Source organism: Cyprinodon tularosa, unplaced genomic scaffold (genome assembly GCF_016077235.1).
Source record: "Cyprinodon tularosa strain WSP-4 unplaced genomic scaffold, ASM1607723v1 ctg187, whole genome shotgun sequence".
Classification (NCBI taxonomy): Eukaryota; Metazoa; Chordata; class Actinopteri; order Cyprinodontiformes; family Cyprinodontidae; genus Cyprinodon; species Cyprinodon tularosa.
The window spans coordinates 374,231-388,564 of record NW_024038657.1 but is presented as its reverse complement, the minus strand read 5'-3'; the positions used below and the strand labels follow the sequence as shown (position 1 = coordinate 388,564).

Below are 14,334 nucleotides of genomic sequence, written 5' to 3'. Positions count from 1 at the left end.
TATAAATTAACCAAATACCAATGGAAGCCTGTGATTTAGTATAAATACGTTGTCAACAAATAAAAAAAGCCATTAACAAAAGAAAGCCATTATTAAAAGAAGTCATGTTTGCAATTTGCCACAAACCATGTATTTCTACCTGTATGGCAAACAGGTGGAAAAGGGTACCCCTCTCATAAGATCAGTCTTTGTTCTGCATTCAAACTAAGATGTAGTACCACTAAGAAGACTCCATCTCCACAGTGGGCCATGGTGGAGACACATTTTTTTAAGCAGAAGTTACTGAGAAGATGGATCATTTTCATTATTGGGTTAATCTCTAAGGAAACCTGTTAAAAGCCACATAAGACTTGAGCAGGGGTGTCAAACTGGTTCCAGAAAGGGCCATGTAGCTGCAGGTTTTTCTTTCCGACCAAACAATAGCAGACCAGACTCCATTAATATCAAGTCATCATGTTCAGATTGGACTTCCTTGATTAGATGACTGGAGTCTGGTGTGCTATTGCTTGGTTGGAAAGAAAACCTGCAGCCACACGGCCCTTTCTGGAACCAGTTTAACACTCCTGGACTTGAGGGTCATTTCTTCAGCACGACAATAAACCCAAAACATACAGTCAGAGATACCATAATGAGGTTGAGATTAAAATTCAGCTGAAAATGTGTTACCATTAAACAGGTGTGATTCCATCCAGACTGACTGAGCTGGAGAAATTTTGCAAAGAAAAAACACAAAACAATTTCTGAATGTGCAAAGACGATTCTGCAAAGTATAATTTCTTCCGCTTCAAAGTTATGCAACAATACATTACTGTTGGCCATCAGTCCAAACACCAGAATTGTGGGCTACTCTATGTTCTGCTGGTGTAATATAAAAATAATGCCCATTAAAAGTGTTAAGATAAGTCAAATGTAAAACGCACAGAGAAGTCAAACAACTTTCTATTTATTAGGTCTTAGTCAAAAGGTAGACATTTATCAATAAAGCAAACAAGGTGACCAAAGAAAAACAAGTACAAATCATAAACTAAACATTTCTTAAAATATAAAATAAAATCACAGCAACACCTATAAATTTGTCGTTACATCTCTGAGAAAACAACCAAAAACAAAAATCCAGATTGCTTAAGAAAATCTATTCACGAAGTAAATCATAACATCTTATTAAAACAAAAAAAAAATATGGATGAAGTATTATTTACAAGTTCATTGCTAAGAAAAGCGAATACAAATGCTATTTTTTTTTTCCTTTACAGTGCACCCGATTACAAATTGCTGTGAATATGCAGTTTATGCAACAAATACACAGCAATAATCCTCTACACAGCAGTTTAAGTGCTATCAATATCCTTTTTTTTTTTGTTTGTTTTTTTACAATTTGTGCTAACAGGCATGCCATAACGCCAATATGTAAAAAAACAAAAAACAAAAAAACATAAACACCATTTTTTTTTTCTCCTTTTAGAAAAATGTAATTTTCAAAGACACAAACTTGGGATGTTTACGTCAGATAATTCAAATTGAATCAATCTAAAGAAAACTCAAAAAATCCTATGTATTGTTACAGAAATCTGGGAATCCACAAAAAGGTAGCTTGGATTAGGTCGGGATTATCGAACATTATATACTTAATGCAACTTGGAGGTTTGGATGTAACATAACAGGACAGGTGCAACAGAAAAGAAAAACACAAAGGCAGTCTATTAAAATATTTATAGACCCTATGTATACACACTACAGTAGAGTCCACATTTCTTCATATGCAACCAAAACTGAGAGTAAATGTTTTAAAATTAGCCAAGTTATTTCAACAAATCAACCACCGTGATCATCCCTGAGAAGACATTTTGGTTCCATACTCAGTGCATCTGAAATGTACGATCATGATATGAAATTGAACTCATGACATTTTTTCCACTTTGTCACGCGTCAGTTAAGAAAAACAAACAGCTTTTGCAAGATTAATTAATGCCTCTGAGGATTTCGGGATTACATAAAGAAGCTGTTTAATCTAACTTCATGTTAGATTATATTGTATAAACAGGTTTTCACCAAACACAAAGAGACTCTTTATGAACCTTTGGGAAATATTAAACCCAAAAATATATTCAGGTAAAAAGAGTGAGCATGTTGTTCGGTACATGATTGGCTAAAAAAAGGAGGGGGGGGGGGGACATGTCGCCTTGGCTTTACAGTTACAGTTTACCCTGATTTAAAAGCTTCCGTTTAGTTTAGGTAAACAAAAGCAAAGACTGATATTTTTGTGCACAAAAAAACTGACACCAGGAAGAACGATTCAATGCTCGTACTGCGTCTACTCTTTAGATTCCCAGTCTCTGGTCCCCATTCCGGCTTGAAATAAAACCAGTGAGAGCCGAAGTCGGTTCGATGGATTTTTAAATCATGGTCAACAGGACCTTTCCAGAGATCCTGTGGCCACTTCCTGATGACCCAGAGCTATTTTGGAGGCACAAAGACGACCTAAACGACACCAGCAATTGGTCTGAATTCATTTTTTGATGTGCATCTATTTATCTTCACTTTCTTAGGCCTCCTCCTCTTCCTCCTGATCACTGTCATCAGAGCCTGCAGGACAAAAATAACACTGCTTTAATCCCAAGAGATTGTTGCTCAAGTCCTGAACACACACAGATGTGGATTAGATGAAGAAAAGAAAAAGCAGAAAAAGACCAAAGTAAATGCTGTTGTATCCTGTCCTAGTTTAACTTTAAAAAAAAGATAATGTTGAATAATTGTTGTCTTACCATCAATCACTATTTCACCACTACCCTCCGCTTCTTCGTCCTCCTGGCTCTCATCTGAGGGAGACACATTGTGTTGTCCATTCAGTACATTAGAAGAACCTTTTCACATTTTGTCACATTACAAACATCAAATTATAACATTTCAGTGTCATTTTAGGTGACATGTCAAACAAAGTGGTGCTAAATTATCATTCAAAATTGATACACAATTTAAAACCCAGGGCTAAACCTTTATATAACCCGTATTGTTGCAGTGAAAGCTTTGAGTTAAAAGTAGCTTTAAACATTTTAAAAAACATTTTGCTGGAGAGCATCTGCAAATCCAATATTAAAGACTTACCACAGATGGGAAATATTTGGATTTAGCTTTTGTTTGTCCAAAATATTTGGATTGAGTTTTCTTTTGTTTGAATTAAAATCTTAAAGGTATAGTGGAGGATTTTCTTTTTGGAAAAAGAAATCAAAATAAGTGGTCCTCCTAATTATCAATCATTCTGGTGATATGTTTACATAAGGTCGTCCTATGTGTTCATTCCCATTTTCACTTACTGGTGTTGAGTCTGACATAGTGGAAAAATTTCAAATCTTGTTTTGGAAAGTAAGTTTGCATTAGCGTAGCAAACAGCAACTTTTAAACAGACCGTGCACGAGGAGAAATGGGCTCGTGCACGCTCTCGCACGTGTCTAATAGGCGGTCTCTCTCGGAAGCAGGTACAGGGTTGTGCATGTTCCTTTTTTTTTTTAGTGGAGGTGGTAGGTCTTTTCAAAAATTCAAGAAAAATTCTCCACAATACCTTAAATCATGAATATTCTTGCATTTAACATTAGCTCTGTCTGTATGCTAAAGTCCACCCACTTATCAAGTCTTTTCAACCTTCAAAGGATTGGTCCAGACCTTCCCTCTATTAAGCTTCATTCATCGTCATGTGACCTCTAACCAGTTACTCCACACTTAAAATTTCCATTTGCACAAAAAAAAACCTTGTGCAATGTTTTAAGCACAACTCAGGATTAGAGCTGGGCGATATGGCGATATATATCGTGAGGACGAGAGAAACATGTTTATCGTGACCTTTCTCCTCTACTTTTTCTATCGTGATAAACTTTTTTATTATTATTATTACTGCTAATATACATTTTAATATAATTTGTTAATATTACATTTTGCGTTTTTGCTATGCAAACTCTAAGTGTATATAACGAAAAAAAAGAGAATAAAAAGATAATGTGTAGAGAACGTGGTTTTGCGACGCTACACCACTTTACGTCACGCGGCTTTGCACCATACGTTTGCGACATTACTGACGGAGAGGGCCCGCGAAATTTCTTTCTGGCTTGAAAAAAAATGAATGATGGACACCCAAGAAGATGTTACCACAGCAGCGGTTACAGAGTCCGAAACGGTTGCCAGGTCACAGACACAACAAACACCACTTTTGCCCAAAAGGGGAGGCAGCTTGGTTGTTTGGTTATATTTCGGATTTCAGCCATCTGATAAAGAACAAACGCAGCCGATATGTAAACTGTGCAGCAAAGCCGTTCCAGCGGCTGATGCAAATACTTTCGGCCTCTTTTACCACCTGAAGAAAAATCATGAACAAGAACACGGGAAACTACAACCACTCCGATCAAAACAAACAAGGGATGAAAATACAGGAAGCACTGGAAAGAAATTCTCACAGCCGAAGCTTAAGGAAGCATTCGCCCAAGGATCACAATATGAGAAGACGTCTCAGCGACACAAGCAGATCACAGGTGCTATTTCACGCTATATCTATAAAGGCATGGCCCCCGTTTACATAGTCGAGAAAGACAGCTTTCGGGACCTCGTCCGTACACTCGATCCCAGATATGTGATGCCTAGTCGAAAACATTTCAGTAAAGTGGAGCTGCCTGGCTTATATGCTAGTTGTCGGGCTGAAGTGGAGAGAGAGGTACGCAGTGGTGCGACACATTATGCGTTGACTACGGACATGTGGATGAGTAGAGCAACACAGCCTTATATGAGTCTCACCATCCATTTCATCAAGGACTGGACCCTCCTAGTGGAAAACAAGGTAAGTGAAAGACAAGAGAAAAACCTGGCCTTAGAATTTTATAAAATGTCAACAACAAACGAATATTAAATGATTAATTACTGCAGCGCAATAGCCAAGATTCTATACTGTTCACTGTCATGGCCGCAAATTGCATAACTGGTGTTCTTGGTTTGGGGTTGGGATTCTCATATTAGGAAACAAGATGATGGGTAAAAAATAGGCGATGAAAGATTTTTTTCAACCCTGTCCATCTGACGGACTATGAAAACATAAAATGCAACATCAGTTGTGGTATATCGTGATATATATCGTTATCGTGATATAAAATAATCCATATCGTGATATAGTTTTTTTTCCATATCGCCCAGCCCTACTCAGGATGTATAAAAGTAATGATGAAATGAGAGGGCTGACACAAACTTTTCCAATCGACTATAACAGACTACAAGGCATTAAAACTCACCTGAATACACTTAAATTAATGCTTTTAATTCAACAGGAATCAAAGCCAATGTTGTTCATTAATTGAAGCGTTTATGGTTTATACAGGAATAATGAAACTAAAACAAATGTATCCTCATAGTCACAGAATGCAAATTAGGAAAAAAAATGAGGAAGGCAACTTCAACTGGTACAACTTTAAATTTTCCTGTTTCTCACATTTAGACCTTCCCTCAGGACATCTCGGCACTGATTTATTTTAGTTTTAAATTGTCTGGGGTGGGATAATGTTTTCACATTAAAGTTACACTTTAATACTTTTCTAATCTCTTTTTTTTATGGTCATAATTTAGCTCCCTGTCACTTAGCCACCTTCAGCCGCTACATTTTTACAATTGAATCATCTTGTGCTGCAGGATTGTTTTTATTCTGTGCATACAGATGGTTTGTAAATGAACCTACATTCTCATCCATGTTCGATGTTTTCCCCTGTAGGAATTGTTAAGTGGAGCTATGATGCCTTTTCTGCAATAAATCAGTAGTTATCGTCCCACAAAATGTCCTCAGTTAAATGACAAAATCCTCCAAAGGAACAATCACAATATTTTAAGAGAGGAACACAAAAAGCTAACATTAATAAAAAGTTTGGCTGTAAAATAGTTTGGTCAACATGGCCCATCAGCTGTAGCATTGGACTAACATTATTTAATCAATTCCATCAGATGAAAAAGAGAATGCAAACTGTAGTGTGAAGTGTTTTAGCATCACAAATGCTTGCGCTGAGACATATCTGCACACTAAAAACATGATGCAAATGGCTTTTATGTATTAATATATTGTTACCCTCTCGAAACCCAAATTTGGTGTGTATTTAGCCTTTCTCTAAGGTACATTGGATTAATAGTACCTATCCAGTTTAATGACTGGACCCCGTCGTGATACAAGACATTTCTAATGTCCTTGTATGAGGAAATTTGAAAGAAACAATAAAGAGATGTTGATTTGAAAAAAACGTTTATTTCAGACTGCCAACATCAGGACATAATCTGGAATACCCTACTGACCTCTGAGAAAGTGTTTAAGTGCAGACAGGTGTGTCCCTTAGGCTGTAAACAAGGATTTTCAAACGTCTTAGTTTAAGAAAAGAAACAGAAAAATGTCTGACCTTAGTAAACAATTATATTGGCCTTTGGGAAATGCTGCAAAGCGGTTGTGTTCACTCTGCAAGCAGAGAAACACTGCATTTAGTGCACTGCACACATGACTTCCCCGTGCAGTCCTGCCCTCTGCAACACATTGAGTTCTTCAGGTTGGCCATCTCTGGGAGATGAGCAGGAGAACATGTCCAGACAGAGAGATGTGGGATGGAGGTGACCTGTGACCCTTTCATCGCCTGCGGAGGCTGTGTGTATCTTTGTTCAGAACGTCCCGTTTGTTGAGGAATACCTGAGCCACTACCATACAAAACTCAAGAAATGTATTGATAGCCTTTCTGGGGAAACCGTTTTCCTGGTTGTCTTGGCAAAAGCAAGATCAGTGAAGTACTTCAGGAAGTGAATTGTCCACTTCTTAGTTCGCACACTGGTTCAGCAGTAGCATATCATTCTGTCTGAAAGGTCAACCCCACTCATCCAAGGGCTGTACTCCTGCATTCCACCTGACCTTCCAAAGCTCTCATTTCTTTATTCTTTTTTTGACCATTGCTGGCAGGTGTCTTTATGCTGTTCAGCTTGAGCAACAGGGAGGATAACAATCAGCTTATTATCATACCAGATGACACAAAGTTCCCCCATCTGCCTTTGCAACTGTTGCTGAAGCACGTCCACTTTGGAAACTTGACAGCTTCTTGGTTGCCTCAGAGACACACTTCTTCATACCTGGATCAGTCAGGTTCACCTTCTTCTTTAGCGTACGATAGATAGCTGGTATGCTTATGAAGAACTGCTCTTACAGCACTTAAGTACCAGCAGGTAGTTTTATACAGACGTTTAAGAACCATGGCTCATAAGGTCAGTCCCTCAGAGTCCAAAACTTGAGAGGTTAGCATCTTTGCACCTTGATAGACTTTAAAGTGCAGCAGAATTCCATGCATCGAAGCCAAAACAAAGTTCTTTATGCCGATTGTATTGGGCTTTAGTGGCAGATACTGCCGTAACTGGCGGGCTCCAGTAAACGGGATTGTCTGCTCATCTATCGACACACATTCTGGTGGAGTTTGAAGATGGCAGTCAATGACTATGTGAGTAATGAAAGGTCTCGCTTTCCTAAACGTGATTGTTTTCCTCTCAGCTTTGGGAACATCATTATCAAAGTCCACTTTCAGGTTGCTCCTGAGTTTCAAGAATCCATCACGTAACATTACATCACCAATGGCAGGGATTTGCAGGATGTTTCTGGGTAACGCAGGTTAGAAATCAAGATTGCATCCCCAGAAAAGTGAGAAATCTCATCAACAGAAGTGTCAAGAGATCTCCCACTCTCAGCAAATGACACAGCATTTGTGCAACAAGCAGCTTCATCAGCTCAGGTCGAAATACTGCGCCATATAATCCTGCGACAGCCAAGCTGCACGCTCATGTTTCAGGACATCATCTTCACCTTGAAACTGGATTTATTTAGGGGTGAAAAGAGCAGACTTCTTCCAATCCCACGTCCAGTCTTTAGGGGTCCCTTCCTGGGCTCTCCAATTCCTTCCTCATCCAATTCTAATGATAAAAACATAATATATCTAATGTGTAATGTGCAAAAAAAGTTTGGGGTCTCGCTCACCACGATTCCTTTTCTTTCTACTTGTGACTGTTGTGGCTTACTCCTATTCTCGCTGTCACCACCTTCACTGCTGTAGAGTTTAGCTTCTGCTGCATCAGGTTGTGAATAATGATACTAATCATCTGCAGGTGTACTTGGTAGAAAATAATCATCGGGTTGTTTTTGATTCACAGGCAAGAGATAGAAATCAGGGATGTATTCCTCCTCCAAAGGATCAGTCTGTTACTCATCTGACAAATCTTCAAACTCGGAGTTGTTTACATTTGCCATGAGCAGTCACTCTGTTTTGGACATACCTGTAGCCAGGTATCTTGCGGATTATTAATTTGTTTAACAAATCTACCGGTCGCAAGAAAGTTTTAATCTTAGAAACTGTTCTGAAAAATGCTCTAGGTGTGTCCAACTGTAGGATAATGAATATATAGTCCCCATGTCCCATAGGTCCTATATGTGGACTTCATCTTTGTTTAACTCCTACTTTGCTAGAGTAAAAATAAGTAAAATATGCTGGTGTTGTATAGCTAAAGATGCAGCTATGCACACAAGCACACTTTTTACTTGGATCCCTGGCATCTTGTCTTCACAGAAATAAGTTTAATGTTCTCAAGGCACTATTACATGGTGCTGGTATAGACTATTCACCTTCATTGAAAATGTGCATAATGAAATTTATCCTGTGCATCTAACCCATCCCTTCAGTACCTAAGGGAGCAATGTAGGATTAAAGGTCAGGGTGACATTCTGAGGTTTGAACAGCTGATCTTGCGATTTCTCCATATAAATGCTTTGCTCTTCGACCACTAGGCCACCAGTCCCTACAACTGAAGGTTTCTAATGAGGCCGATTGGTCAGGAGATTGGACTGTCCTAATATGAGGATGCAAGGATGTGTTAAGCATTCAAATATTGACAAGAAAAACTGTTGCTATGTGGGCATATTCTGTACACAGGTAAAACTAATTAAAGAAAAAGCATAAACTCTAAAAAGTTTTTAAGTTCCTTTTTACAGTTTAGTTATCGCTGTGAGCAAGTAGTAATGAAAAAAAAGATTTTTTTTTTTCTTTTGCATTTTTTCATGCTGCTTGATCTGATAACTGTGGGTCATTCTGATCCAACAACGTTATATTTAGTTATAAAATGGTTGCATAGTCCTTTCTGGCTGACTGACAAAAACATACAGAGGAAAAGTTTAAATAATAGAAAACTTTGCAAAGTTTGCAATAGCCAAACACCAAAACAAAAAGCAAGTCCAGAACACATTTAAGCAAAATTCCAATTAATAAAGACCAAGTAAAGGTTTATCTTATCATCATAAACTACTCAATACAGAATTAACCAGAAAATAAAATCTTTGGGTGCTCTCCTGATGGGTGCCATCTATGCCAGGCCTTTTGATAGGTGCGCAGAAGCGGCATCATTTTTCTACTTCAATATATTGTGTTAAACACAACTCTGGTGCTTCACTATAACTACACCGCTAGCAACTCTAGCCTGGCTACTTCGTTTTTCGTGACGTTCTTCGTTTGTTAGGGTTCTCCTACAAAACTCTGATGTTCCATGGAGCAGCTTGTTTATTCAGAGACAAAATCACTAACAAATGGACCTTTGATTGTTTTGAAAGAAATGGGTGGACATAGGTGCATTTTTGGGTAGTAGATTAAAGGAGAGACAATGTCTGATCAACTTTATAGATTCTTATTTGTAAATAAACTTTAAAACCTTTCCTGCCTTCCAGTTCAAAGCCATTTGTTTCTTTGGTCAATTACATTAAATCTAGAGCTGCAAATAACGATTATTTTGCAAAACGATTAATCTGGCGATTATTTTTTCGATTATCAATCGGATAGCCAAAGGTTCCTTAAAGAAGATTTTTAACTAAATTAAACCAGGTGAGAATAAAACTTTTCCACTTGAGGAATTCTGAATAGAGTATAATGAGAGGCAAAAACATAAATTTTTTCTTAATTGCGAAATGTTCATATATTTTTGTTGTTTTTATATAACTAGAGCTCTAAGTGGGTTGCTTTGTCAGCTAAAAGCATATTTTACAGTCTCAATACTTCAGTTAACGATTAATACATTTCTAAATTAGTTGACAATTATTTCAACATCGATTAATCACAATTAATTAATTGTGATTAGTCCAAATAAATCCCAATGGAACAGACATTTTGTTTCAATATCACAAAATTATGAAAAGTTCAGGTTAAATTATTAAATGATTCAATTGTTGTGTAAATTATTCCAATTATAACACAGTATAATAAAAACTGTTTCACAAGTTAAATATGAATTAAAGCAAAAAGCTAGCTAACAGCATCCTAAAGGAAAGGGGGAAAAGGAAATAACCAGTAATTCAATGGTTCTAGTTTCTAACAGCTGTATTTTGCACTAACCTGGACTCCTTTGCCTGCCGCCATCATCGTCTTCTTCCTCCTCCTCCTCCTCCTCTTCTTCTTCTCCTGCACCTTCTTCTTCATCTTCCTCCTCCTCCCTGCTGTGGCCTTGTTCAGTGTCACCACCATCTTCACCCGGCTCATCATCAGAGTCAGAAATAACAACACAATCATCTCCATTCCCGTTTCCAGCTGCTCTGGCCTCATTCGCATTACTAGAGAAAGAAGACGCCATGTAAGCAGTTGTTACTTGATACAGCAGATCATAAGAATGAAGCAATATCTTGCTACAATTATTTAAAGACAATGACATCTTGCATTTTAATAAGGAGTTAATTGAAGCCAAAGGGCCAGTCTGTTTTACCTGCCGTTCTCCCTCGGTTCCCAGAGAGGAGTGAGGTAGTATCTCAGTGGATCTCTGTAGAGGTCGTCCTTAAGTATCTAAACAGCAGCACAAAACATCCTGTTAATACAGCAAGCAGGCTGAGGTGGATGATATACTATGAAGGCACTATAGATGGACCAAGCATGTTTCAGTTATGAGCAGACAAGTCCCCAATCTCCATCTAATTGCACTTGGAAAGAATTGACCAAAACATTTATTCTAGAAGACAATTTAATTCATCATCACTGCATTTAAATCCACATAACAGCAAAAAGAGTATAAATGTTTAATGTACATGCCCAAATATTAGCTTGCATGTACAACCGAGAGGGCTGCCACTAAATAAAAGTATCATCATAGAAGTAAAACAAACAAACAAACAAACATAGATGGTAATACCTATGAACTAGAACCATATAAATTAGTCAGATACAAGTGGGCTCAACTGAATTTGAACATGACCAAACTTAACATATGTTCAGCTTATTTGTATTTTATTGTAAAGATGAAAAAAATGACTTTTTTCTCATTTTTACGTTTTTCAAATTGAAAAATCTTTATCCAATTTCAGTAACTGTTATGCCAAGGGGCTTTTAAACACATGTATTAAAGAACTGGTTTTACAGATGATGATGATGACAAGTTACTATATTTACCATTGTATAAATATTTTAATAATACATGAATCTATCACATCTACCAAAGGACTTTTTATTTTACCACAACTTCATGTTTCGCTCTATCATTATCAGGAATAAACATTAATTGTTGATTGCTTTATGGCAGCCTACCCGCTGTTACTGTAGTTTGAAGGAGATATCCAATTAACTTGATCATATTCAATACCACCACTCAAAGAGAAGGGCCTCTTGTTTGGTTTGGAACTCCAAAAATATGGCTGTTAAGTTAACTGAGCCTTGTATATTCCTCTTAGTTATGAGTGTCTACCGCATGGTTATTGGTTCATCAATGGTCCAATAATAACTACAATGGATAATGATACCCGGGTTGATAAAAGTGACAAAAATTACACTCAAAGTTATGGAAGCAGCATCTGGCTACAGACAGTCAACTATTTTGGATGCATCAGGTTTGTGCATGCTAGTGATCTTTACCTGTGCTACATCATCCTGTGCTGGGTTGCTGTGGTCACTGAACCAGCTGAAAAACGTCTCATAAACACCACGACACGACTTCCTGGGCTCGCTGTTGGCAGTCAGGTTGTGTCCACGATGCCAAAGAATGGGGTTGGAGAATGACATGGGCGATCCTAAAAGCATCAGCACACAGCAAACACAGGTTTTAAGGATTCGTCAAATTCAACAAAACGGTGGAATAGTCAGATACAGGAAAAAGAAGAGGTCATCCTAATTTATTTTCAATCATAACAAAAATAAGTTATGTTCGTCAAAAAGATTACATTATAGTTCAGTTTACAATAGAAATGCAACTACCTCCCATGCCAAGGTGCAATTCCTTCATAATGATGTTATTCTGGAAATATGGGTTCCTTCGAAAGTGGAAGCGAATCCTGTAGCCAAGTTTGGTATTTTTGAAAGATTCAACCTGGGGGAAAACACCAGAGAAAGCTTAAATCTGACTGTTTTGCATTTATGCTAAAAAAAGAAGAAAAAAAATGGAACCTACCTCAAGATCGGTCATGTAGCTAAGAGCATCTTCATCAGTCTCATCTATATGAGCTGAGAGATGGGGATGGTTCAAAAGCTGGAGTGTTAATGTTAAGATCATAACAATAATAAAAATAAATTCCACCAATTCAACTTTGTTGTTCTTTTAAGGATACAGCTGTCACCCAAAACCCGGGGATGGCTTTTGTGATGGAACTTCTCTGATCAAGATGCGGGCGTCTCTGGCGATTAATCTTCAGCTCCAACCGTTGATGGAGCCTGGCGCTTTTCTTTTCTAGGGCTTCAAGTCTCATCTGCACTTGTGCCAGCAGAGCAACAGACTGTCTCATCTCAGGGGCCATTTTGACCGACACAATTGCACACTCCCCATCATCATTGTCATCGTTGTCGGATGGGAAAGAGGAGCTTGGTGTGGAAGATGATCCTGATATGGACTCATCCCCTTCAGGAGCATCGTTTTTCTCGGTACTGCGTGCTGATGTGGAGCTGTCTGCTGCTGCCTGTGTTTTTGAGGCCACCTTTGAAGGCTGCTGACCTGTTCGCTGTTTGTTTTTACTACCATGCTTCACTTGTTTGATTTTAGCAGATGAACACGGAGCGTCTTGACTCTCTTCTCCATCTCCTCCAGTGAGGCTGGCCAGTGCTTCAGCTGCTGCTATGGCTGCAGAGTCAGACTGCTCTACAGGAGTTGAGGGATGCTTCTGTGCTTCAGTCGCTTTCTGTGGTTCTCCCTTAGGATCAGTGGCTGCAGAGGGCTCTGAGGACTGTGGTTTTTCAGGGCTGGAGCTGTTGACATCTTTACGGTCTGGAGCTGGATCGGGCTGCAAAGCAGTTCCTTCAGAAGTACTGTCTGTTGACTCTCTCTGGGCCTCTTCTAGACTTTCAACTTCACTGTTTTTGCAACTTTTTAATGTTTGTCCAGTTTCATTTATGTCATCACTTACTTTAACAGACTTTTGAGGAATCGCACTATCTTCATCCTTGCCTGTTGATGAGGTCCGCTTCCTCGGTCTCCGATCCTCGGGCTGTTTGCAGTCCGTCACTTCACTCATGTTAGCAAGATAGCGAAAGAGCTAAGTGGCTAAGAGGCCCACGGGCTCTTCAAACTGACTGCAGTTGTTTGCACAATTTATGCCGCAGCTTCTGCAATAAGCGCAACGTTAGAGGGTATGCGGGAGCGTTTAAACTACATTCTAGGCAACAACAGATCAGGAACAACTCTCGTAACTCTCCGCGGCCTCGCGCGGAACGTTAATATGCAAAGCTAAAGCTAACTTAGTTAGCTTATGTTAGCCAGTTATGCTTCCTTACCGAACGACAACACTGCATTTCCACTACTAAATTACCCGGAACAAATACTTGATCTAATCATTCAAACCCACAAACGTAAAGCAGCCTTCAAACAATAAGCGCGATCTCTGGGTAAATTTGTATATCGGGTTATCCGTTAGCTTGCTATCCGTGAAGCGACGCCAAAGAAAAACAATCCGCTGATTGGCTGCGCCACGCCGCGCTAAAAAACCTCAGCCAATCATCTGCAAGGGTGTGTTTACATGGCGTGCTGTGGTGGAGTTAACTGCGCAAAAAGGACACAGCGTCCAAATACTGAAAATCAGTTTAGAGCCTTATTACACAATAAAATTGTGACAGAATTTAGGTCAGATTGTTATTTTTGTATTAAATAGCTGGACTGATAAGATGACGTCACACTATATAATTAAATCAATTTCGTTTTTCTTTTATCTTCAGGTTAATCTCAAAGCACTGCAAGAGAAACATATCAAAATGTTTCCCCACATACAAAATCCAAATCATCACATATTTTATTTTAATGCTTAGCTACTTTATTGTTCTGTGCAGAAAGGCGAATCTGTCGGACAAATCAAATTGCATC

At 38.5% G+C, this 14,334-nt stretch overlaps 1 protein-coding gene across 1 annotated transcript; it reads right to left on the bottom strand.

Annotated features, from left to right (window-relative positions):
* Positions 1-924: 924 nt before the first annotated feature.
* Positions 925-14,022, bottom strand: tspy (testis specific protein Y-linked). Its single transcript, XM_038282815.1, has 8 exons — positions 12,596-14,022; positions 12,439-12,516; positions 12,246-12,357; positions 11,907-12,061; positions 10,771-10,847; positions 10,407-10,621; positions 2,763-2,816; positions 925-2,583 (listed from the first exon to the last, which is right to left on the bottom strand). The coding sequence occupies exons 1-8, from the start codon at positions 13,490-13,492 to the stop codon at positions 2,543-2,545; spliced, it is 1,629 nt and encodes a 542-aa protein (XP_038138743.1). The 5' UTR covers positions 13,493-14,022; the 3' UTR covers positions 925-2,542.
* Between the last annotated feature and the right edge of the window lie 312 nt (positions 14,023-14,334).

Bases quoted from the DNA above. Each gene is read 5' to 3' on its own strand.
- tspy (XM_038282815.1), bottom strand. From the start codon at position 13,492: ATGAGTGAAGTGACGGACTGCAAACAGCCCGAGGATCGGAGACCGAGG. The intron at 12,517-12,595 runs GTATCCTTAAAA...TTAACACTCCAG, and splicing joins CCGGGTTTTGGGTGACAGCT to CTTTTGAACCATCCCCATCT. The intron at 10,622-10,770 runs GTAAAACAGACT...TTCTTTCTCTAG, and splicing joins GAACCGAGGGAGAACGGCAG to TAATGCGAATGAGGCCAGAG.